We start from the raw sequence: 27102 nt of genomic DNA, 5'->3' as shown, positions 1-27102 counted from the left end.
ACCATATCAATTGATCAGCCACATGAGGCCAAGAGATTTTCCCCACTAGAATAGCAGAATGTTCTGCATTTCTCCAGAATCCAGTTTCTGGTAATATTTAGTACCTGATATCAAAGAATACAGTGAACAAGACCAGTAAAAAAAGCTGTTAGTTTGAAAGAAGTTTTGTTGTTGTTATTTTTTTTTTTTCCTCAGTCAAATGCTGTGCTAGATTCCTTTGGTCTACAAAGGTTCTATTTAGCTGGAGCAACTGGAGTTGGTCTCCTCAACTACAGTTTGATTTTAATCTGTTTATTGCCCGTTTTATAATCATTGCTTCAGCTCATTTTGAAGATAATTCCCTGCTTCACAGTAGATAAGCAAAGGGGTCTGTTGCATTGTGTGACAAGGTCATAAAAACAATGTGACAGGCAATTGATACTTCCCTCTTAAAGAGTAACAGCATACAGATAAAACAACCTCTTTCATATATGTGTTGTTAAGACCACATAAAGACAGCTAAAGATTAGATCTGCAATGTAGCTGAGTGCATCCTCTGACCAGTTTGTGCCCACCACTCCCCACCATAAGACATTGCACAGCCTGCCTAGACTGTGCTTTTGAGTATTGACAAGGGCTGGTCTCGCATGTCCTTTCTCTCTAGAGAAATTAATCCCTGACCCCAAAACATATTTCTTTAAAAAACTTTGTTTCTTCCTCTGGCTACTCTGTATGCGCTGTGTGTCTACCCCTGGAAGTCTCAGACCAGACAAGACACCCAAAGTGCCTTGGTCAGTGCTAGTAACACAGTGGACAATTTTTTTTCCTCATCTTAGCACTGGAGATGTTGCATTCCTTTGCAGTTTATAAATAGATATCACTATTTTTCTGGCTAGAAGTTCCAGATAGCCTCTTATGTACAATTTTCCTCTTTGCACAAAGAGCTTATAATTGGCAAAAAACTCCATTGTAAACTCATGTATTCTGTAAATCATATTATATTAGTCAATACAGTGCCTGCTGCTCATTTAAGGTAGTTTAATGGAATCCACACCCCAGGACTCCTCAGTGTCTCTTCTCTTAATACAGTGTTCTTGCTATATGTCTAATTATAGAGTTTCCATTTTGTGAAATCTTTTCATCCTTCTGAACAGTTAGCTCAGGATCTTCTAGAAGATTTTCTGTGATGCACTCTCTAGATTTGACAGATGCATGATAAATCATCTTTTCCAACATTTGCATTAATGGAAATATAATTATTTCCAAAGCAGCAGTGCAGCTGCACAAAGTCTTTGTTTGGCCTATACTGTATGACACCATATTAACATTTACCTTTAAAACAAAAAGAAACTCTGCTCAGGCTCAAAACAGTCACTATCTCTCTAAATTATTTTGGAGTCTTACTGGAAAAGGCATTCTTGTTTTTAACAACCTGTGGTAGTTTTGCATAAGTTGAAGAATTAATTTCATGGGCAAAAAAAGTCAAATTTTCCTGAGACAGAGCTCAATGGGATTGTGGGGTGGGTGTCATCTCATCTAATGCCTATAAAAGGCAAATTAGTCTGGAAGAAGGAGTCAGGCCCATGGGACTTCCATTGATTAGAAATGCCAGTTTAAAATAACTTAAAATTAATCTAACCCTTCTAATTAAGAAATCCTTAAGTGTGAGCTGTCACGTGAAACCATGTGGGGTTTTGTTTTCCTGAGAAACTAAGAATTTCTTTGCAGATAAGTGGACTTACAGTCAGAAGTAAAACCAAAACAACATACAAATGTTTAAATTCCAATAAACATTTACAAATGTTTAAATTCCAATAAACATTTGACAAGTGGTGTGGTAGCACCTGATAACCTCTTCCTTCTGGAGCAGAATCTATTGCCTGTAGTTACATGATTAAATTCTGCACAGACACAAGTGTTTCAGGATAGTGCTAAGCAAGCAAATAGAAAAGACAAAAAAGAGGTTAGATTTAATTCTCTAAGTCATGAAGAAGGATTAAGAATGGTCTTGAAGAGGATGTGGTAGGATCCATTCTTGCCCTTGAAGGATAAGACAAGCTGATGAGAGGGGATACCTCCCACGTATTATTACTGCAAGTGTGAAGATATGAGGATACGATTTAGATAACTGCCAAATCTGCTAGGTGGGGAAGACAAACACCTCTCTACTCCCAAAGCATCTTCTAACTACTCGTCGGTAATAATCTGTCCGGGTGAAAATGGAGGATGCTGTGAATGCCTCCTTTTGAAGCTGCAACACCTTGTAAGAGCACACACAAAAACTTGTAGCTTGCTTGAACCCTGGGCAGCCTTCCTGAAACCCCTTCTTTGGGTATTAAGGGGTTGCGGGATGAAGTGCAGGTGGGAAGGAAAGCTACGGTTCCTGCCCGCTTCCTAAAGGTCTCATTCTTGAGAGGCCAAGTTTTGCCATCAGCGATTCAGCTCTATTTCAAGCAGATTCACGGAAAGCAGGAGAAACAGATCTGATTTCTATAGGTTGGAAGGACCTGTCAAAACTGGAGCATTTGTTGACAGGCTTGGTCTATTAGATAGAAACAAGGATTGATGCTCTTGAGAAGTTTTTCAAAAGCCACTCTTAAAAGTGGAGTTAGATAGCTGATGCTAACATTTCTCCCTCGATTGTCAAGATATTGGTTATTGTTACTGTGAAGCACCTAGTGCTGCTGAAGAGGTACCTGCAGAGGTTCTATACACCTAGAGTTACAGATTATGTCCTAGAAGGTTGATGTCTAAAAGCTAGCTTTCACTAAGAGTATGATTTTGGTTTCTTAAGGATTTTTGGGGGTTTTTTTTGGGTTGTTTTTGTTGTTGTTTTTTTTTTTTTTTGGTTTGGGTTTTTGTTTAGGTTTTTTTTTTTTTTTTTTTAATCTAGCCCGCAGGAATTTAAGCTCTTTGAAAGATAAATATATTTTGGCTTAAAAAGCTGTCCTTTCATCAAAACAATTCCCCAAGCCTCAAGATACACTTACTGAAAGAAAAGCATAGCTACATGCAAAGCCAAATGCATACAGATGCATGCAACACAATCCCTTTTTTTTACGTAATAAATGACAGCTACTGAGGGAATGGCTACAGATGAAAAGGACAAACTAGCTTTCTTTTCAAAGCACCAAAGGGAAACACATGGAACAATGAAACTGTTGAGTAAACTCTGTCAAGATAAATATCGTATATCTGTAAAGAAAAGTACCTTTAAAATCCGATTACTTTAACTGGAAGAATTTCAGACATCTGTGTACTTCAATCACCAGGATTTTTTTTGTCAAATTTGGAAGTTCAGGGTTTTTCTGTTTAGTTTTGCTTTCATATGCATCACTGAAATCTTATTAGGTTTTTTAGTTCCAGCTGTCTCTGAGGATGGCTTTTGTTTTTCAAATTCAGCATGTCAGCTAACTATGCTTATTATATTCCTAATGTGTCAAACCAGCATTTAATATCAATCTTTGGATTGATTCTGAACATTGATACTGCCGAAGTTCCACCCTGATAAAGCACTGCTTAATACTTTCCACACTCTATAGCGTTGAGTGGACTTTGAAGATCAGGATGTGGGAATTCATCCCTAGAAGGCGTAGATACACTGTAAAAGATTTTTATGCTCAGGTAGTTCCTCCATCACAATGTGCCTCTTCTAGGTCTTGCATTATAGGCACATCTGGAAGACAAAACTCAACTGCAAATCTGCCATTTCCTGCACTAGGTACAGCCACTGCCACCGTTCAGTCCAAGGCTTTGTATTTGTTGGGGCATTTCACACCCAATTCAGAAGACAATCTAATCACAGATCTGACTCCTCCTTGTCCTCTCAGGCTTGCCTGTGGTGGCAATGTTTGAAATCTTTGGCCCCTTTGTCCTGTTAAAGCTATGGAATTGCTGCAGTAGACTGTGAATCTGTGTTTTTACCACATTAGCATATGCTGAAATCTGTACTGAACCTATGCTTACCCCAGTCTATAAGTGCAGAAGCACAGGAAAAAGGCAATTTGGACACTCTCCAAGCATATTGCTGTAAAACTCAGATTGTATCACTGCCATGGATGCCATTAGCAGCCTGATTCTTCCTTATGTTTCATTCCAGCAATACTGAGAAGAGTGGAAATAAGACCTGTAGGAATATTTGTGGATATATAAGTCTATACAACTTCCTTTATGAACTGCCAGCAGATCTTCAGAGGACATTGTTCCTTTAAGTTTTGTAAAGAGTTTTAGTGGGGGAAAAAAGGTCTGGTGCCTTCATAGAACATTTGTCAATATTATTTTTCTTCCGGTGAAACTGCTGTGTATGGTTAGTTTTGAACTTTCAGTGTCTTGGCAGCAGTCTTGTGGTGAGGCTGATAGTAACAGACTTGCTCAATTCTGTCACAGCCTCAAAATCTGTTTGGCTCTAACGTGATTGTTGCCAGTTTTGGGTGGGTTGGAATCATTTGCTATCATTTCAATAAGAATGCTGCTTCAATTTATTTGAGGGAGAACCATAGGTTCTTCTTGGACCAAAGCCACAATTCAATCCTGCAGATGGTCTTAATGATAAAGATGGACCACTGCTTATGTTACATCTGCTTTAAAGTTTTGTGGGCAGCTGGAAAGGAAAAGACCTACATACTGAATAAATCTTTTGGAGGAATGGAAAAACTGAACCTCTGATTCTTCTAACAAGTAGGAATTTTCTTCAGAGAGATCTGTAGCTATAAGCCAGCATTCCCACATCTCATAAGGTAACGGCATGCAAGCAAATACTTGTAGTTTGAAAGTAGGAACAACTATTTTTCAGAGTTACAGTGACTGATGATGCTTAGAGGTGTGTTAAATATTTTCCTATTTAACAAATCCCATTTTTCTTGATGCTATAATTAAAGTGAATCGGAAGAGGAAGTATTAACACATCCAGAAATCCTCTTTTGGTGCCTTTATGATTAGAAATTAGCAGTGAAATAAACCTTGTTCTTTCCTTACTCCTCAAAACACATGGCTAGAGACAGTTCACAGCAGCAGAGGCTAAGGACCAACCACATGCTTAGTGGACATGCAAGTAGTTGAATGTCTTACGTTGAAATTTTGGCCAAACCTTTTGTGCACAATCAAGTCTTGTTAATGATGACAGCATCAAATATCAAACTGTCAAATGTTCAGAAAAAACACTGTCAGCAATTGCACAGCCAGACTGCAAGGACCATGCAGGCTCTATTCATTTCTTCCTTAGAACCTGTATTGTGAATTGCAAAATTTGGTTTAAATCTGATTTAAGCCAGGCTTCAGCCAAACTGGATATTGCTACATGGCTGACCAGTGTAAAATGCATCCATCCAGATAAGAATGATGTTCATACAGAACTTTATGGCTTAAGTCCCTCAATTTATTTTTTGGGTAGAATGAAGATTTAGAACTTCATTCTACCCAATGAGCTGCACAAGTGATCCAGCCACTTTTGTCTCCTGTCAGGAGAGCCAGAAGAAACCTGCTGATAAGAGCTAATCACAGCCCGACATAGCAGTAGCCTATTCATTTAAGTAATTTCAGTGTCTACACCTGTTTCTAAATGGCAAATAACAATCACTGCTGTCATTAGCAGGCCAGCATCACTCCACCACCACCACCTCTTGCAAAATATGAGTGTAGAATAACATGGGCTTTTCATAGTTGCATAAGATTCCATTTCAAGTTTTGCACTCACACAGCATACAACAGTAGCATTATTTAGACATCCATTTACATCACCTATACAGCTTTACTTCATTTCTTCCTCTGAGCACTTATGCAACAACCACTGGAATCATAAATTAACCTAAATAAAAAGGTACAGATTTTGCTAATTTACTTTCTTTCCCTGCAGATATTTGTAACAGAGGCCTCACTCCTGAAAGTAGAGTGAGATTTTTTTCATTTTTTTTTTAACAGAGAACAATGCTATTTCTTCACTATGTCACTGAGTTATCAGAAATTAATGGAAATACGATTTCAAGTAGAGCACGGGTAGACAATGACTCTCCAAAACCATTTTGCTTCTAACCAGCCTCATTTCCTTTCCATTTTCAGGTTAAGTGATTCCTTAGCAGGGAATAAGAATGGAGAATGATCAGGCACTTTAAAAATAAAGGGTCAAACCTAAGTACAGTAGACAATCTTTTCTGGTAATAATATGTTCTTGACCTTGCTGTCACAGGACTGAAATGCAGTATTATGAAAATATCAACACTTCCCAGTCAGCAGGAGATTGAAGCTGTCCCTAGAGGAAGCAATATTTGGCTTCCTCAGGATATGTACATCTCAGGCCATGGAAATGCAGCAGGACAGTTGGTGAGTGCATCATGCACTTGCTGTTGGTGGATCCTGTTTAATTTCAGCTTCTCCTGCAAGCTCACCTTCTGTTCTTCAGTCAAGAATATCTGCCCTGTATGAATAAGTTTGTGTTCCAGACAAGATTAAAGGATGTGCCAGCCATCATCTTTATTCACAAGGACAGAGATAGACACTTCACAGGGCTAGGGGACGTAAGAGGGCTCAGGCTATGGTGGCATTTGGGATGTAAAAAGAAATCTGGTGAATAACAGGGAGATTTACAGGTCTCACAGAATCCCTCAGGTAAATTGCTTCTGATTTTTTCAATGGCTGTAAATCTCAGCTGACTCAGTGTGGACCCTGTACACATCAGAGCCATTATCCTTTACCTCCTCTCACCAAGCTGCCAAGGCCTGGAGCTGTGCTACAACAAAACTAATTATCCAGGAACAAATTTAGCCCTTTTCCTGAGTAATTCACCCCTGTTCCTGAGCAAATCCTATATACATGAAGTTTGAGGTCTTGTCAGTCCTACTGGCAGGACTTCAGATCCAGTAAGTTTCAGTCCCTTTGTATCTGAATACATGGCAGAATTACAAACCCTGGAAAAAGGGTCCCCAGGGGCTTTATGAGCATCAAGAAAATACGCAGAAAAAAAGGGCTTCTCCATTGGTATAAACCCCACTGTATGTGTAAGCTGATTGTCATCCTTATGTAAGAATGTATTGGGGGATATCACTTAATCATGAAAATGAATTGGAGGATTGGAAAATAAAGCCTATTCCAGATTCTTTGAACTGAGATTTGAGTCTGAACAAATCTTCAAACACTTTGTTACTTAGATTTTTCCATCTGTAAAATTGAGATAATTATCCAATTATTCCTTAGGCTCAGTATTTTAAGATGCCACATATTATCAATTTTCCCTGCCTCATGGAAAGCATACATCATTTCATGAGTAGTCACTGCTTTTATTTCTTCCCACATACAGAAAAATACAGAACAAAACAGTATTGCAACTAGTTTTCCATACTCTTTTCCATACTCTGCCTAGGACAGAGTGAAGCTATAGTCTTGAAGGTCTGCAAACTGCTTACATGATAAGCACTCTTAGTATCTGAAGCAAAATCCAGTCATATCTTCTCCCTTGCAATAGGTGCTATATGACTGAACAGCCAGAGAACAATTATCACTGTGGGCAGATGTGATTGTCGCTGAGACATCTCACTTGCTCATCCATGAAAAAAATGCTCCTTGTTCAGGCCAGAAGCAATTGAGAGAAAGCTGGAAGCATGCAAAGTTCATTGATTATTTCTGAGGGTTTATAACCCATGGCAGAGAATTAGTTCAGGCAGAGTGGGGAACTGACTACAACACTTGCCCAAATCTTTAGGCAAACCTGCAGTGAATTCAGTTAACATTCACTTTCCTGCATTAACTGTTTGTAAATGAGAGTGAGATAATGTACAAGTGAATGACTTTGCTCTGGTTAGAGATGGTGAGGACCAGAAAATACAGTCTTATGACACTTTCAGTCTGATTCCTGGGGAACAAGGAAGTATAGCCTTGGAAGGTATCCACAGCTCTGAGGGGCCCTGTAAGCATGTGGGAGCTCTGCCTATGCAACATACCTTGCTCATTGTGAGTGTTGTGTCAGCTCCACATGCAGATATATATATTTTACACTGCTTACTTAAAAGTTAAATTCCATGCTCAAAATTATTTTAGGTGCATTTTATAATTTTTATTATAGGTACAAAGCATTAGTTTCTTTGTGATAAATTGTTAAAAAGTTATTGTGATAAATAGTATCACAATAACTTGTGTTAAAAAGTAATTGTGATAAAGGTTAAATTATAGTCTTTAGTTTGGCCTCCTTAAGTCTACATAAAAAGAGAAAAATGGCAGTAAGTCCCAATTTTGGATAGTCTAGACATGATCTCTGTTTCTATTACACCTTGTCTTATTTTGGAAAATACAAGCAATGTTAATTAAATGGTAGGGTTTTTTTTCTGAAATTGATTTAGGATATAGGTGCATATTATTGTGAGTCAACTGAAAGGGCTCAGATTTATAGCTCTGTTTGCTACTTTGTAGGAACTGTGTGTATTTCTCCCTTGTGTCAAATGAAAGATTATTTAACCCTGGCTGAGAGGACCACAATGACTTCATAAAAAATTAATTTGAGAGGCAACTTGACCATGGCCTACAAATATCTTCCCAGTGGAACAGCTACTTGTAACACAAAGCTCTTCAAAGAAAAGATATAAAAGCATCTCGTGACTGGAAGATCAAGCAAAAGCAATCAATAAGAAAAAAAGGTGAAAAAAATGTTGAACAAATAACTCATATAAGGAAAGGTAGATTTTACATCACTGGAAATCCTGAAGTCCAAACCAGGCATAAAAGGTCAGAGGAGAGCGGGGTGAGGTAGCAATAAACTTGACAAGATTCTGTAGCCACATTTTGCAGAATATCAGACAAGATCGTTGTATCATCTACTTCTGACTCTACAGTTAGGTACCTGAATTTCCACTCTATTCAGCATTGTCTGGTCTCAAGATTACTTTTCAGTCCCATGGAACAAAACACCAATATGAATCTGAACCCAAAGTCAAACTCTTTCAAAATCTCAGGCTAGAAACCTTGGATCTCGTATCTTGGCTTTAATGAATTTTTAAACTAAGAGAGAAAAAAGTAGCTTTTAAAAAATGTTCTGTTCAATACTTTTATTTCCACCATCTGACATAAATAAATAAATATGTTAGCTGCTTTATAACGATTAATCAAAATAAGATTTATATGCATTGTTTGGACCAGTGTAATTCTACTGTAGAAAAAGCTGGTGAAATTTCATCTAAGTGTAGGTAAGAAAAATGCTGATTTTCACTGCTGCTTGTACCTTGACTTTGTTTTCCCAAGAGGAAGGATTCTTTGATTGACTGGTAGCTACAGCATGCTGTACATTCATAATGAATTGATGTCTGATGCAGCATTTACATTGCACTGCAGGTTTGCAGTTTCATTGTTCCCAGCACCCTGTCCTGTGAACCACAGCACAGTCCTTCCTCCTGTTATACCAACCAGTCCCATTCAAACTGATCTGGTTCCAAATATCATCAAATTCAGCTCTGATTTGCCCTGTTGAAGGCAATGAGTCACAACACCTCTGACTCACAGAATGTTGTTCAGTTATGATCCTGAGCTTGGCTTTAGGCTGGGATAAGGTCCTTAGTGAAAAACACAGTTAACCAAATACCAAATTCAGTTTTCCCAGTCTGTTCTTCTGCAGGAAAATGCATCTTCTTTCCCCTGACAATGGTCAAGCAACCTCTGGAAGGTTCCCTTGTGAGGTACAAAACAAAAACATACATGGTTGTGTTTTTGCAGGTTAGATGTGAGCTACTTCAAATAGCTTGGATTTATACAGGTTAGCTGCAAGTCTTACAAGAAATGAGTTTTTAGTCCACCAATATCTGCTTTCCCTTCCCTGATAATCTTAATTGAACAAAATATTGCCACAAATAATAAGGTTTCTCACAATTTGACAACTGTCAAGGCAAAAACATGATATTTATTGAAAGTAAAAGTTGAAGTCGGAATAAAATATTGCTTTAATGAAATGAGGACACTTTCCCCAATAACTAACAGCAATGCTCAATGCTTTTTTGTTATACAGCAAAGATATTACAGGAATATGTTTGAAAAAATCAGCAACACAGTTGAAGAACATTATTGTTTTCAGTCTTGGTGATTCTTCATGGAAGCCCATCCTTCAGATCCCACTGGGGTATCTGTATTGTAGCTGTCCCACAAAAAAAAGTATTTTGCACAACTAGAAAACTCTCTTCTCTTGAGACACAATAAAGACACTTCCTACTTTTGCTGCTCTGTGCTGTGTGTTTATGGTAGCAATAGCCCAGGGAGCTGTGCTGGCAGCTATGGGCACCTGCAGCCCATTGTTCCCAGGACTGGCACCCTTTGCAGAGGTGCGGTGCAAGGATGCATCACTGTGTGGAGAAACACAGAGCTTGGAGCATTGCAGCACATGAAATGGCTTCCTCTCAGCTTTGCAGCTCACTTAATTATGGGCCTTTTGATGCAGCACTATCAAACACAGTCCAAGTCATGGCCAGTTTATGGAAATCTGCATCACTGCTTTTTCCACCCAGGGGAAGAACTTAGACTTCTCACATTTTTTTCAAACAGCTATGTAAACTTCTGAACATTCTTTCATAGGTAGGCTGGGAGAATCTGCCAGTAAGAAGCAGCACCTGTAGCCATGTTCTGGTCTAGGCAACTTCAAATTCCAGACTCACCAGGGGCTCTTGCTTTGGACACCAGCACAGGAACATCAGGTCTATTCTCATTGCAGACGCTGCAGATGACTGTGGTCACCAGCAGTAGTGACAGCCCTTCCTAGGCACTAGACTAGTGGTGGTGGCCTTGGCAGATGTTTTGGACTTTCAGTCAGACAACTCCACTGAGACTTCAGCAGCACTGAAGCAGCCATGCCAAAAGAAGTGTGGTTGGCTCCCATTCATTCCAATGGATAACTGGCTGTTATGTTTGACTGCAGAAGTTTTAGCCACTAACTTTACAAATCTTCACAAACACAATCCACAGACCTAATGCACAATCAGCCCTGTCACATTCTGATATTGTCCTCACTGGAAGATCGTCTACAGGAATGAAGATGTAAATCCAAACATGTTAACTTCCATAATGAATTCAGTGACTTATTTGTATAATTTGGAACCTCAAGCAAAACCAGGATATTCACTGTCATCCCAGTGGCAAAAATATGCTGGATCCTGAGGCTGTGTCTTCTGAATAAGGTAAAATCTACAGGACTCCAGAAAACAGCAGTGAAAACAGACAGTTTAATAAGTGAGTATCATTTTGTATCAATGAGCAACATCTTTTCTTTCTAATACAAAGTGGTTGTGGTATTTAGTCTAGATAATAGATTCTGCTTCCTCTGCTGGTATTGATGTTCTTTCAAGTGAACAGAATATGCAGCCAATAATGAGCTCTTGCTGTTGAGATGTTCAGCAATGAAATAATTAACAATGTTGATGTGTAAATTAGGCTTCAGAGTTTAAATTGCTTTTGCAAACCACATTTCTCTGGCTCTTGGTTCAGCAGAGCAGGTGAGGACTGGCTGAAAGCTAAGCAGCAGTAATCCCTCTACAAGCACATGCATTCAAGTCGCAGGTCACTTCTAGACCAGCAGTGCTACCTGCCTTGCCATTGTTATTCAAAGAGTAACATGTCTTCTTTAAACCATCTTATTTCTCATTTTTTTGGTAGTCTCCACCCCTGGTACCTTGCTGTGTGCAGTGAAGAAATGTGGACCCCACATCACAGCAAAGAAGGAAGCAATTTTCCCATGTCTCGGCTCCTTTGGGGCTCCCACAATCACAGAATCATAGGATGATTTGGGCTTGAAGGGACCTTAAAAGATCATTTAGTTCCAACTTCCCTGCAATCAGGGGGCACTTTCCACCAGACCAGATTTCTTGGGCACCCAGCCAAACTGGTCTTGAACTCTTCAAGGGATTTGGCATCCACAGCTTCTCCGGGCTACTTGTTGTCATGTCTCAACATCCCCACAGTAAAGAATTTCTTGATACTATCCAACTGAATATACCCTCCTTCAGTTTAAAGCCATTCCCTCTTGTCTTACTATATGCCTTGCAAAATGTCCCTCTCCAGCCTTCCTCTTGGGCCCCTTTAAGTACTGAAAGCTGCTATAAAGTTCCCTCAGAGCTTTCTCTTCTCCAGACTGAGCAACTATATCTACCCATAGAGATGCTTGTATGAATGTATGGATGCCCTCAACCTTTCCCACACTGGCTGCCATGAGAAAGATGAGTTTATCAGAGTATCTCATGAAGTATTTGGATTTCACCAGGCTTTCCTATTCCTTTTCCTACATCACGAATGGGTAGCTAGTTTGCCTACCCTGTCTCTTTCCCAGCCTTTATTTTAGGGATGGTCTCCAGGCTGAGGACACACTAAGAGCCATTACAGCTGAAAATAACTGTGCGCCTAGGTCAAAAGGAGCAGAGAAGGAAGTGATGTAGTTTCTATTTTATAAAGCATTTATAAAGACTGATGTCCTTCTCCTTTCTAAAACAAGAAAAAGGAGGATCATGCAATTAATGGCATATTTGCCCAAAATATATAAAGCACTGAATATTAGCCAAAATCAAGTTCAAGTTAATTAACTTCAAATTAAGTGTTACTTGCTCTGACATAAGAACTTCTGACTTCTCTTTACTTTCTTCCAATGACACTGAGATTGGAAGATTCTAGTGTACTAGACGACACTCAAAATATAGTCTAGTACTGTTCAACTCTGCTTCAGAGAAAGAGTTTCCAACATAGCTTACCTCTTGCAAACCAAAGGATGTCATTTTCCACAGCTGATTCCTAGGACAAGGCTTAGTGGGAGCAGTCCCTCTTACCTGGGCAGTTGGTCTTTCAGGGTCCTATTTTTGGAGTACAAGAAGTGTGGGAAGAGAGATGTTGTACTTTGTGGCATGAAAAGACTTGATGGCTTATATACTGTATTGTATGGATATTGTTTTAAAATATTTGACCTGCTGAGGTCAGTGTATTTGTACTCAGCTAGCACAAAGACCTGGCCACTCACACTAAATTATTTGTCTCCTTTCCCCTCATTGAACTTTAGGCTTGAGCAACGTCAGCTAGGAAACAGACTTAGTCCAGCATTTTACAAGCACTATGGTAAGCATTTCACTGCCACAAATGAAAATAAAAACTTCTTCAGCCCAACTGTTATAGAATTGAACTACTGAATTCATAGTATGTGAACATAATCCAGGAAAGCACACAGAAGAAACATTATGCGTATAATAACAAAGAGGCTCTTCTCAGGGCAACCACAGGTTTTAAGAACCTCAGCTGAAATTAAAGCACAGACATAAAAATGGAAGGTGTGATTCAAGTGTCATTGTACATACAGATAATTCTGAGAAAATTAAAGGAGGAAAAAAGTAAATTAACAAAATTATTGAAATTGGTGTATTTGTTAGCAATATCATACATAATTAAAGTGGGTACACTTAGTGCTAAAGGAGTTCCACAAGCTATTTCAAACTAGGTTTCCTACCCATTCATGTCACTTCTGTACCTGGTGTTCTCTGTGTTTCACAAGAGTTTTACAGTAGCCAGAACAGTGACTGTCCTGAATGCCTATTTCTTCCATACTATTAGTCATGTACTTATATGAATAAAGATAATAAGAAATATGCAATCAGAAGAGCGAGCCACTTTTTCAATGTTTTGCAATCCTGTGCATCTTCCGGACACCTTCATGCCTGTTTAGAGTGTGTGTAATGTGGGTGAAGTGCCATTTGAGTTGGGACTCTTTTGAATGAAAGTATTTCTAAAACTAACAACACAAAGTATAGCACAATTGAAAACTCTACATAAGCAGCCCACCAGAACTCCAGACCCATGGTGATAAATTACTCAATCTGTCAGGACTGCAGACTTTAAGGAAACTGAATTTGTATGAAGAAGTATTTAGGTTTTGATGCTAGCAAGAAAATTTCTCCTGTATTTGGACACCAGAATTCTTTACTAAAAGCCAAAATTCCAGTGAGAATTCTTTACCTTGTTCTTCTGCAGCACCTTATTTGCTGTTTGACTGATGCTTCCCATACTAGTGGTGGATGCAGTGTTTCAGTAGGATGGAGAGCCTGAGAAGTACTTTGGGGCAGATAGGGTTAGCAATGGTGGGTGTAATCCTGCTGACTGGCTTCACCCTCACACTCAAGCTATCACCCAGAAACAGCACCACTGAGGTCAGAGTTTTTATCAAAGTGGTGACAGAGCATAGTCACACTCCTAGTTCTCTAAATTCTTCCACAACTCTGATTGAAATCTCATGTGTGAGTATGAAAGGTCTAGAGGGCAAGCAGCTAGAGGCACTGCAATAGCAGGGATGAGGATGAAGTGTTAATCAGGAAGGAGATGTGTCTGCTGCTCCCACACTGGCAATATCCCAAGGATATGTGAAAGGATTGCACCTGTGCACCCCCTACACCAAATCCCACCCTTGCTAAGGTTGTCCCTGCTGTGAAAGAAAGCGGGCAAAGTAGCTCTCTGCAAACAGTTCCACACCAGGAGACAGACCCTCTGGGACCCTGCCCACCATTTCCTTTCCCTTCCTCTACCTATGCAGGGCCAAGGCAGGAGAATGGGGCTGGACCATCTGGTCCACAGTGCAAAATCAACACACACACTTTGAATGGAAAAATGCAATTTAAAATACAGTGACTCACAGGGCCCTTTTATTTTCTGAAAGATCACAGTACCTCACACTTCATAACTTTGCGCCTGATTATAGAAACAGCTGGATATAGGCCTTGCACTGCCGCCTGAAATACACACTTTAGATGGAAAACAATTTTGGTCTCAAGTTTTGTAAAGCAAAACCCACCTCAATAGAAAGACCTCATGTATTCTCTCTGTGTTTTTCAGATGAAGGACCCCCAGGACAAAGGAGATTCGCTGCCCAAACCGGAGCCCAGGGCCCTCTGGGGCGGTGAGGACACAGGTACAGCGGTGTGCCGCAGGGCGGGCAGTGGGGCTGAGCGGGCAGCGCTCTCTGCTTCTGGTGCACCTTGGCTCTGGGCTAAGTGCTTTGTCTCCAGGCCAAGCCTGACTGAGGGATGTTTTTCTTGTCAAAATGAGATGCAGGCTCTCACCCACTGAGCGTTTGCTGGGCAAAAAAACAACTGCCTCACTTGTGTGCATGGCTGCAGCGCACAATGCGCAGCACTCAGGTTCCAGAGGAATTATGCCATGACACAATGAGGAGGAACAACAGAATTCCAGTAGATCTGTTTAATGAGCTGTCAGACACGTTTCAGCATTGACCCGTGGTGTGAGCAGAGCTCTCGTTAGCTGTGGCAAGAGTCCTGTGAATGCATCTGAGGGCAAAAGTGGCCACTAGAGACCCCTGGTCTGTGTGCAGGAGAACTGAGCTGTGCACAAAGAGAAGCCTCAGTAGTTTTGGCATAGACAGAATAAATTATGCTGAGCTCACATGCATTCTTCTTACTCTGTCTCCTTTATGTTTTGGAGTTCTGCTTTTTTGGAGGGATAGGGAATTTTTCAAGTGTATTTTGTTTGTCTTTATTTCCCTTTGCCTAATCATAAGCTTAGATATTGTTTACAAATGGAAAGTATACCAGATTAACTTGGTTTGTTGGTGCTGTGGTTAGATGACATATCAGAACTGCATTTAAGCCAAGAACAAAAATTACCCCTAAAAACGCTGTGTCTACACAGTGCAAGTGTCCCAGTAAACATAAACTGCTCCTAACATGACAGTAGATGTCTGATCCTGAGGCAGATTTCACTTGGATGTTTGAGGATTTTCTTCCTGCTTCCTTTGCCATTTTTGCAACTGTCCCCCTGGGAAAAATCCCAGAAGCCTCTGTCCCCATTAGGAGGAAATCTTTCACTTCCTTGCTTTGATTCTGAATGCTTAATGCTCTTGGTTAATTCCCCTGACCTATAACCAGTCTTGGCTTCTATGCATAGATATTAAATCCTGATCTAGATGATAAACTTCTATGAAACAAGTTTAGAAATACATTTAATTAGCTCAGTCAGTCATGAGATCTCACAGTAGTGTGTGAATGTTGCAAATTACACTTCCTAAGCAGTGGTAGCTATAGCTATAATAATTTTTTTTTTTTTCAAAAACATAGGACTCCACATAGGGAAGCTGATTTAACTAATTTGAGTGGTGTTTCTTCTGCCTGAAGTGCACTAAGCCAGTGATTACCCCACTATGAGCTACGAGTGCAGTGGGAGAGCTCTTAATGTCCTTTTGCTCGCTCCTGCTCTCTCTTCACTACCAAGTTATTAATAGTCTTCTCAGTTAAGTCCACAGCTGGCAACACGTGAAACCACATCTGGGGAATGACCCAGTTAAAAATACAGTATTTAGGCACCACTTCTTGGTAGTGGTGATGAGATGGGGATGCTGGCTGTTATTTTTCTTGCCCATGTTAATTGGGTATCCAGGCTAATTTCAGTTAAAGCAGAAAAAGTGCTCACGGCTTACTAACCTGGGACCTCATCCCAGAGTAGTTGAAGTTTAGGGGCTCTTCTGCCAGGACACAACTGCCAGTTGTAAAGATTACAATTTCATGCCCATGGCACTTCTCAGTTTAATGAAACATCAGCTTTTTTCCTACTTTTCCCTCATCTTTTCCAATAAAGCCCTATTTTATGACAAAAAAAACCTAGCTCAATTAAAAATGTGATGAAAGTGGTCTAAAGCACAGCTTGAAATTCAGCTTTGAAACTTAGAGAATGATTTTACATTTGATTTTTTTCTTTTAATGCTTTAATTTATACACTACAACATGGTAGCAGATCAAAGGTCTAATAAAGCTTAATTGCAGTTAATATACCTGTCTCTCTATGCGTCATATTGAACTTGCACTAAAAAAGAAATGTAACAGTTTGGATTGAAGACATGGGAAGTCCTTTCAGATTTATCTGCAGGACAACCTTGAGCTGATCCTTCAGCCACTGGTTTCAGGCAGGAAACAGAACTCCATGGAGATTCAGATGCAGCAATATGGAAGATCAGTGATGACTTCACATTCTAAATTATTTTGTGAAAATTTGTTGTTCCAGTACTTGTAGCTCTGAAGAATTTTTACCAAAACCATAATTTCCTCTGACTTCAGATCTCTGCAAAAGGGGTCGTGCTGTCACAGTTGTTACTGTTTTTTTGTGACAAAGAACAAACACCATTCTTCTGACTTACAGGAGAACTGGCTGAGGAGGAGAAGAATCAGGCCCTATCTGTGTCCTTTTCTCTCTGTTGACTATGAAGGAAGGTTGGATGAGCTGGGTTTAACTTATTCTTGGAGATATTCAGTAGTGGGGAATCCTCGATGTCCATTTTCTTGGACAGCCCAAGCTTTTGCAGATATAACACAGAACTGAGTATTTGTGGGGTTTAACACTTTATTTGCTTTTAATTTGCATCTTTTCTTGTTGATTTATAAATCTGACACCTGACCTGCCATACCATATGGGAAAGGACGTCAGCATTAAATTGGCCAAACCAGAGCCCTGGATGATTTCTTTCAGAGCGTGGCATTAGGTGAGGTTTCCAGAGGATCTGCCACATTGCTGCAGTTGAGGGGGATGAAGGCAAGGGAAGGCAGGAGGATGAAAAAGATATCACTGGAGAAAATAGCAGGGTGATGAGGAGATACCATATCCAGATCTGACCTTTTCTCTTGCCCTAACATTTCCTTCACAGTATCCCTTCCAGACAGTATGCAAACTATGTCTTTATTATGTTTGAGGTCCTGTTTCCCCAGAAGGAATCTACATTTTGGCAAGACCTTCAGGCCTTATAGAAGAGTATCATATGTTTGAAAAGCAGTACGGGGCCATGATCTACAAGCTGTTTGTGTGTTATGGACACAGCTAAACAATAAATCACACAAATGCATTGCAAGATTAATAGGGTGAAGCTCTAGGAAAATGCGGCACAGAACAGAAGCCGAGTGTCAGGGGTATCCTGGTTGTTAATTTCTATTGATTGGCCCAAGGAGAACTATTGCTTTGAATTTTACAGATATTGAAATAAGCTAATTAAAAAGGTAATCTTGAATGAAGATCCCACAGGAAAAGTTGCTATAATATCCTCTATTATTTTATGTTGCTTGTAGAAGTGACCTTGACAGTCGGCATGTGCTTATGTAGCTTCCTTACAGGGAAAAAATACAATTCTTTTCTTTAGTAGTGGTAGCCCAAAGTTTCTCTGTATTATATTTTTCTGCAATACATTTTGCAAGAGAAATCGGTGTGGCAGCAATTATGAAAGGGTGAGTGAGGTTTGTCCAGGAAAGAGTAACCCTAACCAAGGCAGAATACAGTGTAGCAGCATGCTGGAATCCATCAGCCCTTGGGACCACAAAGCACAAACGGATCAGGAACAGAACAGCCTGACTGGGGAGACTTTTCATCCTTTTCACACAATGCAAGTGCCCTGAGGTAAATGTGTTTCAGAAGAGAGAAGGGCTAACTAGGGCTTGCTAAGCACTAGCCCCTAATTCCCTCTCAAGGCCCTAGGCAGAGGGCAGGCTGTCCCCAGATTGCCTCAGGAAAGAGTTGAAAGCTTCTTCAAGTACAATCTGAGACTTCTGTTCATGTGGAGAAGAAACTATGTTTTAAACTGTTCCATGTAAACTGTAGCAATGACGGATGTCTAAGACTGTTGGAAAACCTCAAAAATCTCCCCACTTCTCAGGAATTTGTGGACTAAGGGGTGTGATTTCAGTCACTGGCATAGATTCATTTTAAATTGTGCCAACAATCACAATGCTCTTTGATACCCTCTGTAGTCTCAAGCAGATACTTGATATATGCTTTGTCACTGTACTTCTCAGAAGGCGATTTGAAAATGTGTTCAGTGGTGAGGGAAATGAATTAAAATCCTTTTATTATAATCAGAATTTAATACAGTCTATCAAATTGCTTAGTTTACCAGAGATATGCTATCATTTTCATTTAGTCTATCACATAATTCAAACTGCATTTTCTTGAAATAATTATTGAAGAAGACAAGTTCTTGTCGGTGTAAAACACAGCAGCATAAACTCATTTACTGCAAATTAAAACAGATGGAAAATTGCTGCTGCTTTTAATATGGCTGGACAAAAAAAAATAATGTTGCAAATATGTTAAAAGAAAATGCAAAACTGTGGCTTACAACATAAACAAAGTATTTACAGCATCTCAGTAAAAAATAAGTGAATTTATTCATACCAAGGAATTAGAAACTTTAAAAGAAACACCTCTCCATAAAAAAGACATTGGATGCCTGTAGACAGCCCCAGGGAAAAAAAAAAAAATTGAACAAAGATTTCCTTAGAATAACTTAGAGAAAAGACACAAATATTGAAACAACAAATAAAGAAGCTTCTTTCTAGAAGCACACCTATACATCACTATGTGGATGAGAATCATCCCACTAAAACTAAGAAGGCTACTTATCCATCTAAAAATAAAAAGCAGTGTTTGTACCAGTTTGTAGAAGTGAGAGTATACATTCTAAACCAGAGTGACCTATCATAGCCTGGGCTCTATAAATACCCTTTATGTTCAAGACCAGCCTGGTTGGGAGACAGAGTTATCTCTTCATGCACACAAACTTTTTCCTCCTAGATCTGTTAGTACATAACAGATGTATCAGAATTCCAACACAGTTTTAACAACAGAAAGTACAGGTTCTGCTCTGCTAGGCATGTTGCTTGGGCTCTCAGCATTGTGCTCTGCCTGCACAAATGTAGTTTTGAAAGGGAGTAAAAACTGAAGGCACAGTATCTGCATGAGATGTATTTAATTTAAAGAAAAAGTTAGAGGTATTTTCCTTATTATCAGAATTACCATAGCTGTTCTAGTTGGTTTATATGATCCTTCCTTAAAAAAACAAACAAGCAAACAAACAAAAAAAAAAAAAAAAAGAAAAAATATATTCTTCTTCCCATTCATTGCCTAAACAAGGGACAACATGAAGAACTCTAAGTGTTTTGTGGGGACAAATACATGTTTTTGATGTTATAGTGTCTTTTAAAGGGGCCCTATAGATCATTCATCCCAATCCAAGGCCTGGCTATGATCAGTGCTGGGGCAGGTCAATGTGGATTTTGTCTGGTCAAGCCTTGGAAACCTCCAGGGACAGAGTTTCCTCCAGCTCTTAAAGCAACCTGTACCCAGGCTGCTCTATGCTCCAAGTGGGGCTTTTGTTTCCTAATGGCCAAGCTGAACACTCATCTTGCTGCATTACTCCCTCTTGCACCTTCTGTCACCACTGGGAAGAGTTTGGTTCTGGCATCATTGTAGCTCTTGATCTTGAAATCATAGGTTGCTGTTCAACTGCCTTTGCCATCCTCTTCATCAGATGCTCAGTCACATGCTCAGATGCTCCTCTTCATCAGATGCATCAAGCTCAGTTCTTCAGCCTCTCCTCAGTGGTCCTACGTACTGAACCTTGAAAGCCTTTCACTCTGGCTCCCTCCAGTTTCTTGACATTTTTCATGAGGTGGGTGGCCAAACTCATCCCATTTTCCACATCCTACTTGACTTCTCCCTGTGAAATAAAAACATGAGAAATGGTCTCAAATTATTTTGAAGATGACATTGTACTCATGATGTTCCACTGAAGGTGACTGTAGCTGATGATGTTATTTTCATAGTTGAGCTGGCTTCAGCTTGAAGCAGCCAGGAAGAAAGGCCTGAGAGAGAAAAGAAGTCAAAATAAAGAAGCAGATTAAGGCAAAAGTATCACTCCAAGGAGTAGTGGAAAGGTTGGAAAGAAGACAGAGGACAAAAACAAAGCTGAAAAAGAAGATATAACAAAGACCAAAGGGAGCAGTATAGGAAATTACACCATGACACTTCTGTTACACTGTGATCCAGACAAATGCAGACTAATGTGATCTACTTAGCAAATAGGGATGGGTCAAGTTCGAAATCATTTAAGCTAAGAAGTTTCCTTCTCCAGAGAGGGGAAAGCCTCTCTTGCAAAAACGGTCCTCCAAATAATTGTCTCGCTCTATATCAATGAGCATGTTTCTGAGGAGCTTTATGATGACAGCCTTTGAAATATATCTTTCATTTATTTCAGTCCCTTTATAAGTCTGCAGGAGAATTACATTCCTGTTTTGGAGTGGAAGGTCCAAAATATCTTCTCATAGGGATTTTGTCTCAGCTTTTTGTGCTGCTCACTTGCACCAGCATACCCAAGTTTGCCTCTGCCAGCTGACTGAAGAATGACTTAATAAGGAGAATCAAATCTGGAATTTGAATTGGCCCTTATGGAAATCCTATTTGAAGTCTTTCAAAACAATGAACAAATTGTCCATACAAGGACTTCCTCTAAAAATTACTTCATTGCATTGAGGGTAGTACACTACCTTCCTCACAGCTCTGCAAACATCTGACTAACAGCAATTTGCTCAAGAGTAAATGAATAAGCAAAACTTCACTTTACACAAGAAGAACTGTCACATTTTTGGACTTTTTCCTGGGTTCTGGAAAAAAAAATCACATGACAAAACCAAAGGAATGAAAAGCCCTGACATCATGAGGATTGGCAGTGTACTCCAGGCTAGATAATGTTTACAGAAAGATGAGGGCTAAATCTCTATCCTGTCAAATCCGTGCATGGTAAAGAAATGCCTTGGCAGGCAGGATAAGAAAGGGCTTTCATCATGCTCGCACCTTGCTGCCATGCATATTTCTCTGGAGTTTTTGTAGCACATATGTATCCCAGAGTTTTTGAAGGTAAAAGAGAACAAATTCCTCTCAGAAAATACAGCCTGGAAATAGCTTTATCTTTTTATAGAAGTCAGAGCATTGTTTGTTGATTCTTGCAGCCCAGAATGGCTCTACAACACTGCTGTTTCCGTGGGATGTTGTGTTTGTGCGACCTGCCTTCAGCTGTTGTGCCGTGTTGCTATGTGCAAAGGCTGACAGCTGGTGTGTTTCGCTCCAAATTAGTGCCTGCCTTTCACTCCGGAGTGAAGTAATACCTAAACGCAGGGCCAGATTCCAGTTCTCTATGGAAATGCCCCCAAAACAAGTGAAAATACTACCAAAACACATGCTTTGTACCCATTTCCTGATAAGTCACACAATACTTCCTCTTTCTATATGGAGTTCCCCACACACTCCCACATTAGTTCCCCTTTTTTTTTTTTTTTTTTTCCATTCTTAGCAGTCTAAACATTTCGCATTGTGAAAAGAATTCAACATCTCAGCAGTTCCACATTTCTTGTAAGCTGGCCCCACAGAAGTGTCAGGATGCTGAGCCATGCTTGTGGATGATGGCATATAGCCTGGAAGCCTGCATTTCTTCCTGTGCAGCCAATTCAGAGTAAAATGGGATTTTGAAATCTATTTCAAATCTCCTGTGAAAAGAACTATGTCTTACAAAACAGGACCTTTTACAAGTTGATAGCTGAAATATATTGATAAAATAGTTTTAAATAAGTTTAACATTCTTAAATTGCTTAAAGAGCTTTTGAAATGCATCTTTGTTACAAGCAAAGGTTCTCATGGTCCAGGACCTCATCTCCAGTAATAGTTCACGTTAGATACCATTCAGAGGTGTCTTCAACAGTGCTAGAACATCAGTTCGTAACCTAAAACAATAGCTGCAATTTTTTTCTAAGTAATCAGGAAAGCAAAAGAAACATAGAAATAAATGAAATAATATTCTCAAAAAACTCTTGATAAAGGCAAGTGAGTGACTGCCTAAAGATTAGCTTCATTATCTGTTTTTTTGTGAATTTGAATATTATAGCTATACTGCACAAGGTGGTCCATTGATAGTTTTGCAAAAAACTAAGTAATCCCTGAATTAACAGGGATTAGGACCTGAGAGACACTGTTAAAGGCACAAGATTCTGAGAAATATGCAGAGAAGTTTATGCCCTTTCCTGACAGCCACAAATAGGCTTATACAACAATGTGGGACCTGATGTATCAGTCTAATAATATTCTTCAATATTTAAAACCACCACATCTGAGAATAAAAATGCGTATAAAGAGAAAACACTCATTACATTAATGAAATAGTGTTGGTTCTCACAGTTTCTAACCTTGTAATAGACTTTGCCCCACTCCAAGAACAAAACACATTTTCTTGTTAAGCTGTTTTTAACAAATATGTTCACTAGTTCATTAGTCATTACTGTGCATAGAAGTATGTTTCAGTGAGCACAAATGCATGAATAGGAGTAATTTTATATTATTCTATGATTCAACTCACACAGCCAAAGTGGCTTGGAAGTTCACTAGTTCTGGTTGCAGCACGTAAAGACAAACATACTTGAAATAATCAAGGCTAATGCTCTGGGGTTTCAGTACTTAACAGACCTTTCATCAGTGTGACCTGAGACTAGATGAGAGTTGAAAATTCTGTGTATGGTGTTCAACAGAGAACAAGATAGAATAAATATGTATTAAATGCTCAATCACAGATATCTATCTATATATATAGATATAAAATACTAAATATGAGAAAACTGTGGTCTGTAAAAAGTACTTCACAATGCTATTTCCAGATAAAGCTGAGCATACTTAACTATCCTGTACTATCCATATTGAAACAGATATAGTGAAATCAAAATAGGATTAGGCAGATATAGAGTTACTACTCGTCTGAATCTGGCATATGCATATCATTGCGTATTTCATACTTTCATATTTCAAACACTGCCACTAACACTTTTTCTTCCTTTCTGAGAAATGTCTTTCCTTTCTGCGGCCCTTGTCTGCCACTAAGCACTAAGGAACTCAAAACTGTTAATCAGGTAAAAAAAAGAGTGCTACTTTCAGACCTCATGACACTTGGGAGAAGACAGAATTTGACTTTGATCCCGAGTTCAATAGTTGTGATTTAAACCACTTTTTTGAGTCAGTCAGTCTGGGTCAGTCACCAAAGGAGCAAAACTGCTGTCTAGTTTTGCTTTGTAGGAAGTGGGCTATATGTCCAATTAGTTGAGCATGGGATTGAAAGTCACAAGCCTCACAAATTGTTTATTCTATTTCAAACTCATCATATGACAGTGACCCAAGTCATCCAACTTCCCCATCTCCTCATTCTTTAAAATATTGCTGTTAATATTTGTTGGTTTGAAGGTTTAAAGGGCTCAGGATAAAAGCATGCATAAGTGAAAAATCTTTGCTGAGTGAAAATCATGAATAACAGCACTGGTAAGAGAGTTTCCCATAACTACAGAGAAATCTACAAGCTTTGCAAGTGACTAAATGCTGCCATTGGCAACTAAATTATGCTTGGCCTTTCTGCATTCAAGCTTTATATTTGCCCTCAGTGGTTCATCTGTCTACACTAGTGTGAACACCAAAGGCAGAAAGTCTTGTTTTCCACCTCCTATCTCATTGGACAGTACTTTGCTTAATCTCTTTATGATTTAATTTCTTCACCTGGCACTTTATCTGTTTTTCTAAAGAACTCCACTGTCAACAAAATACAGACTGCTTAGTAATGTTTCCTGTATTGCAGCAAGCTAAGGCATGTTCACAAGTCAGAGTTCCAGGACTCAATTTTTCTGATACTCTATTAAAAATATGTAGAGATAGTTGATTCTCTTTCTCATGTTCTTTCTTTTATAAAAAAAACCTAAAATAAAATTCTGTAGTGTTATTAAGCCCATCTTGTGTGAAAGACTGAGGTATTATATTCAGCTAGGCAGAGAGGTGCTGTGGTCATCTCACTGAGAGTATAGAGATTAGTGTCACACTGAGTATTATGTATCAGCCACATTCACCAGCAATCCAATCAGATAGACCTGCTCTTCCCCATTCCTGCATGCAAGCATTTTCTGAAAAAAGAAAAAATCATATTATAAGGTTTTGACAGGAGCATTACAGAAGTATCACAATTACTTGGACGCTTGCAAATCTGTATTCCTTTTTTGTTTTTTACAAGTTAATAAAAACAATGCAATGACACTATGCCTTGCCCACTAAGTGGGCTGGGACACGTCTTCTTCCAGCTTCAGCTGTGCCCACTGAAGAGGCTGTGCCCAGCTGCTCATCTCCTGGCTGATGAGAGCTCCCACAGGGAGATCTGACAGCTGATCCAAGGGTTGGTAACACCCACCATGTGGGTGCTGATGAGCAGATGCAGATGCATGGGGGTGGTGCAGATGTCTTTGCTGAAGGCTGGAAAGGTCATATACTCACAGCCTGTGGTCCACTGCATGACTGTGCATGGGTGAGTGTCTGTGCTTATCAAACCTCCTGATTCTTATCCTTGAACTGGATAAAAATTTGGAGATAGTCAAGAATGAGTTAAGAGGAAGAGACAAGAAATCTCAGAGGTAATGTTGGGCCTGATATACATAGCAGCAAATGCAAGAGTTGTTACACAGAGAGCCAGGTTATAGGTTCCAGCATCTTCTTTTGGTCTTGTAGCCTAGTAAATCTATGGACAAAACACTTGAGCTTTTCTTTGTGGAGTCACGCAAAGCAATTACAAAAAACTAAAGGCAACTTCTAGCAAAGTAAATAAAATATGTAGGAAAGGTTTCCAATACACTTTTTGGCTTAAGGTGTTTAAAAAAATGGACTAACTGAAACACTATAAAGAGATTCAGTGTATGACTGAGTGCAGTGAATGACTGAACAAGTTTGAAAATGGCATCTGGAAATGAAAAAGATAAATTAATGTTGAGAATGTTTGTGGCTTTTTTCTTCTGTGCCTGCCTACGAAACACCTGTGGGACTTCTTTGTCTTACTGCAATATTCTATGTGGTGATCGTGTGCTGTGGGAAGAGCACTTTCCTGGCATTTCCAACATGTTGGATGGTGGCAATCACCAGTTCAGTGTGAATACTTCCTTCCTTCCCCACAAATCTAGATTCAAGTCCTTCCTGGAATAACAGCCTTTTAGGTGCCAGTGTTCCAAGTCCCTAATTTTTCACTGGGATGGATGGCTCCTGCTGGGAAGGGAACCAGGGCTATAGCAATATCAGATATCTCAGTAGCATTTCTCAAAGGTACAGCAATGCCTGCAGTGCCTGCTCTGGCATCTAAAACTTGTCTGTTTACAATTAATGTAATTACACAAATAGGGTTGGCAGATATGGAATATATATTGCTGTAATCTTAATCCAGATACTAGCATGGGAGAAAGTTAGCTCTGCATTTAATTTTTGGTTCTGCCACGGATCTCCCTCAGATGAGACACATTGTCTACCTTGTGGTTCAATTCCCACCTCTGTAAAATAGAACAAATATTTTCACATCTCTCTGAGATTATATCAGACATAGTGCAAGGCAAGATAATGTCAATTAATTTCAAGAAAACTGGTATGTCTTGTCTATCCACAGCAGCACACAACCACACAGGGTTGCTAGCTGGAAGACAACATGTATAACTGAACCTTGAGGAGCACTATGGAGAGTTATAACAATGTTAAAAGTATTCTTTCAGGTCCATGACTAAACTGGACTAAGGCTGGGGATCTCTGGCTCACATATATGGTGTTTTCCACTTGCCACAGGCTTTTTTCTTTCACGTAAATGCCCACAGATCAGGAATAAAATTACCAGTTCTCTCAGCATATGTTGACAAAATGATTCTCTGAAGTGATTCCACATCTTTTACATATAAAAATGCAGAAATGAGAAAAAAAAAAATCTGTAATTCAAATCATCCTCTACTTATCTGTGGGTTTCAAGAACAAACTCCTTCAACTAAACAGTAGACACTTCCTGATTCAGGCCACAGATGTGCTGAGTTGCTTTCAGGATGCTTATTTGTCTCTTCTGACCAAGGAAGGTACATTTGATGACTATGTGGCTAATTTGAGTACCAAAACCTAAGGAAAGTAAATATATTATGAATGAATATATAAATATTTTTACTCCATTTTGGACCCATTACCTAGGCCAAAATTAACACTTCTTCCCTTGCTCCCTATCTTAGACTAATTAATCTACACTCAGAAATACATAATAACCCCACATTTATCAGGGTTCTGCAAGGGACACAATATCTCCTAAAGTTATAAATCACTAAACACAAATCACTATAGATAAAACCTATCCAGCATGCATATTTTGCATACTTTTGCCTGGGACTCATTTTAACACTTGAAAGAAAATGTCCTACAAATAATAAGGAATATTGAAACTCAGTGTAATGGCAAGAGACAGGATGGTATCACCAAGAGGAAAATCATTGACACCTGGCAGTATGCATCTTCTTT

At 39.3% G+C, this 27102-nt stretch overlaps 1 protein-coding gene across 1 annotated transcript in view; it reads left to right on the top strand.

Moving 5' to 3' along the window:
• The window catches only part of SGK1 (serum/glucocorticoid regulated kinase 1), a 69978-nt gene that overhangs the window by 30704 nt on the left and 12172 nt on the right, over positions 1-27102 (top strand). Inside the window, exon 3 of the mRNA XM_021540657.4 lies at positions 14794-14869. Within this exon, the coding sequence (XP_021396332.3) occupies positions 14794-14869 (76 nt within the window). The remainder of the gene's footprint in view (positions 1-14793; positions 14870-27102) is intronic.

The sequence above is a fragment of the Lonchura striata genome, chromosome 3 (assembly GCF_050655825.1).
Source record: "Lonchura striata isolate lonStrDom1 chromosome 3, ASM5065582v1, whole genome shotgun sequence".
In the NCBI taxonomy this organism is placed as follows: domain Eukaryota; kingdom Metazoa; phylum Chordata; class Aves; order Passeriformes; family Estrildidae; genus Lonchura; species Lonchura striata.
Note: the sequence above shows the minus strand (reverse complement) of the source record. Positions and strands in the feature narration are given on the sequence as shown.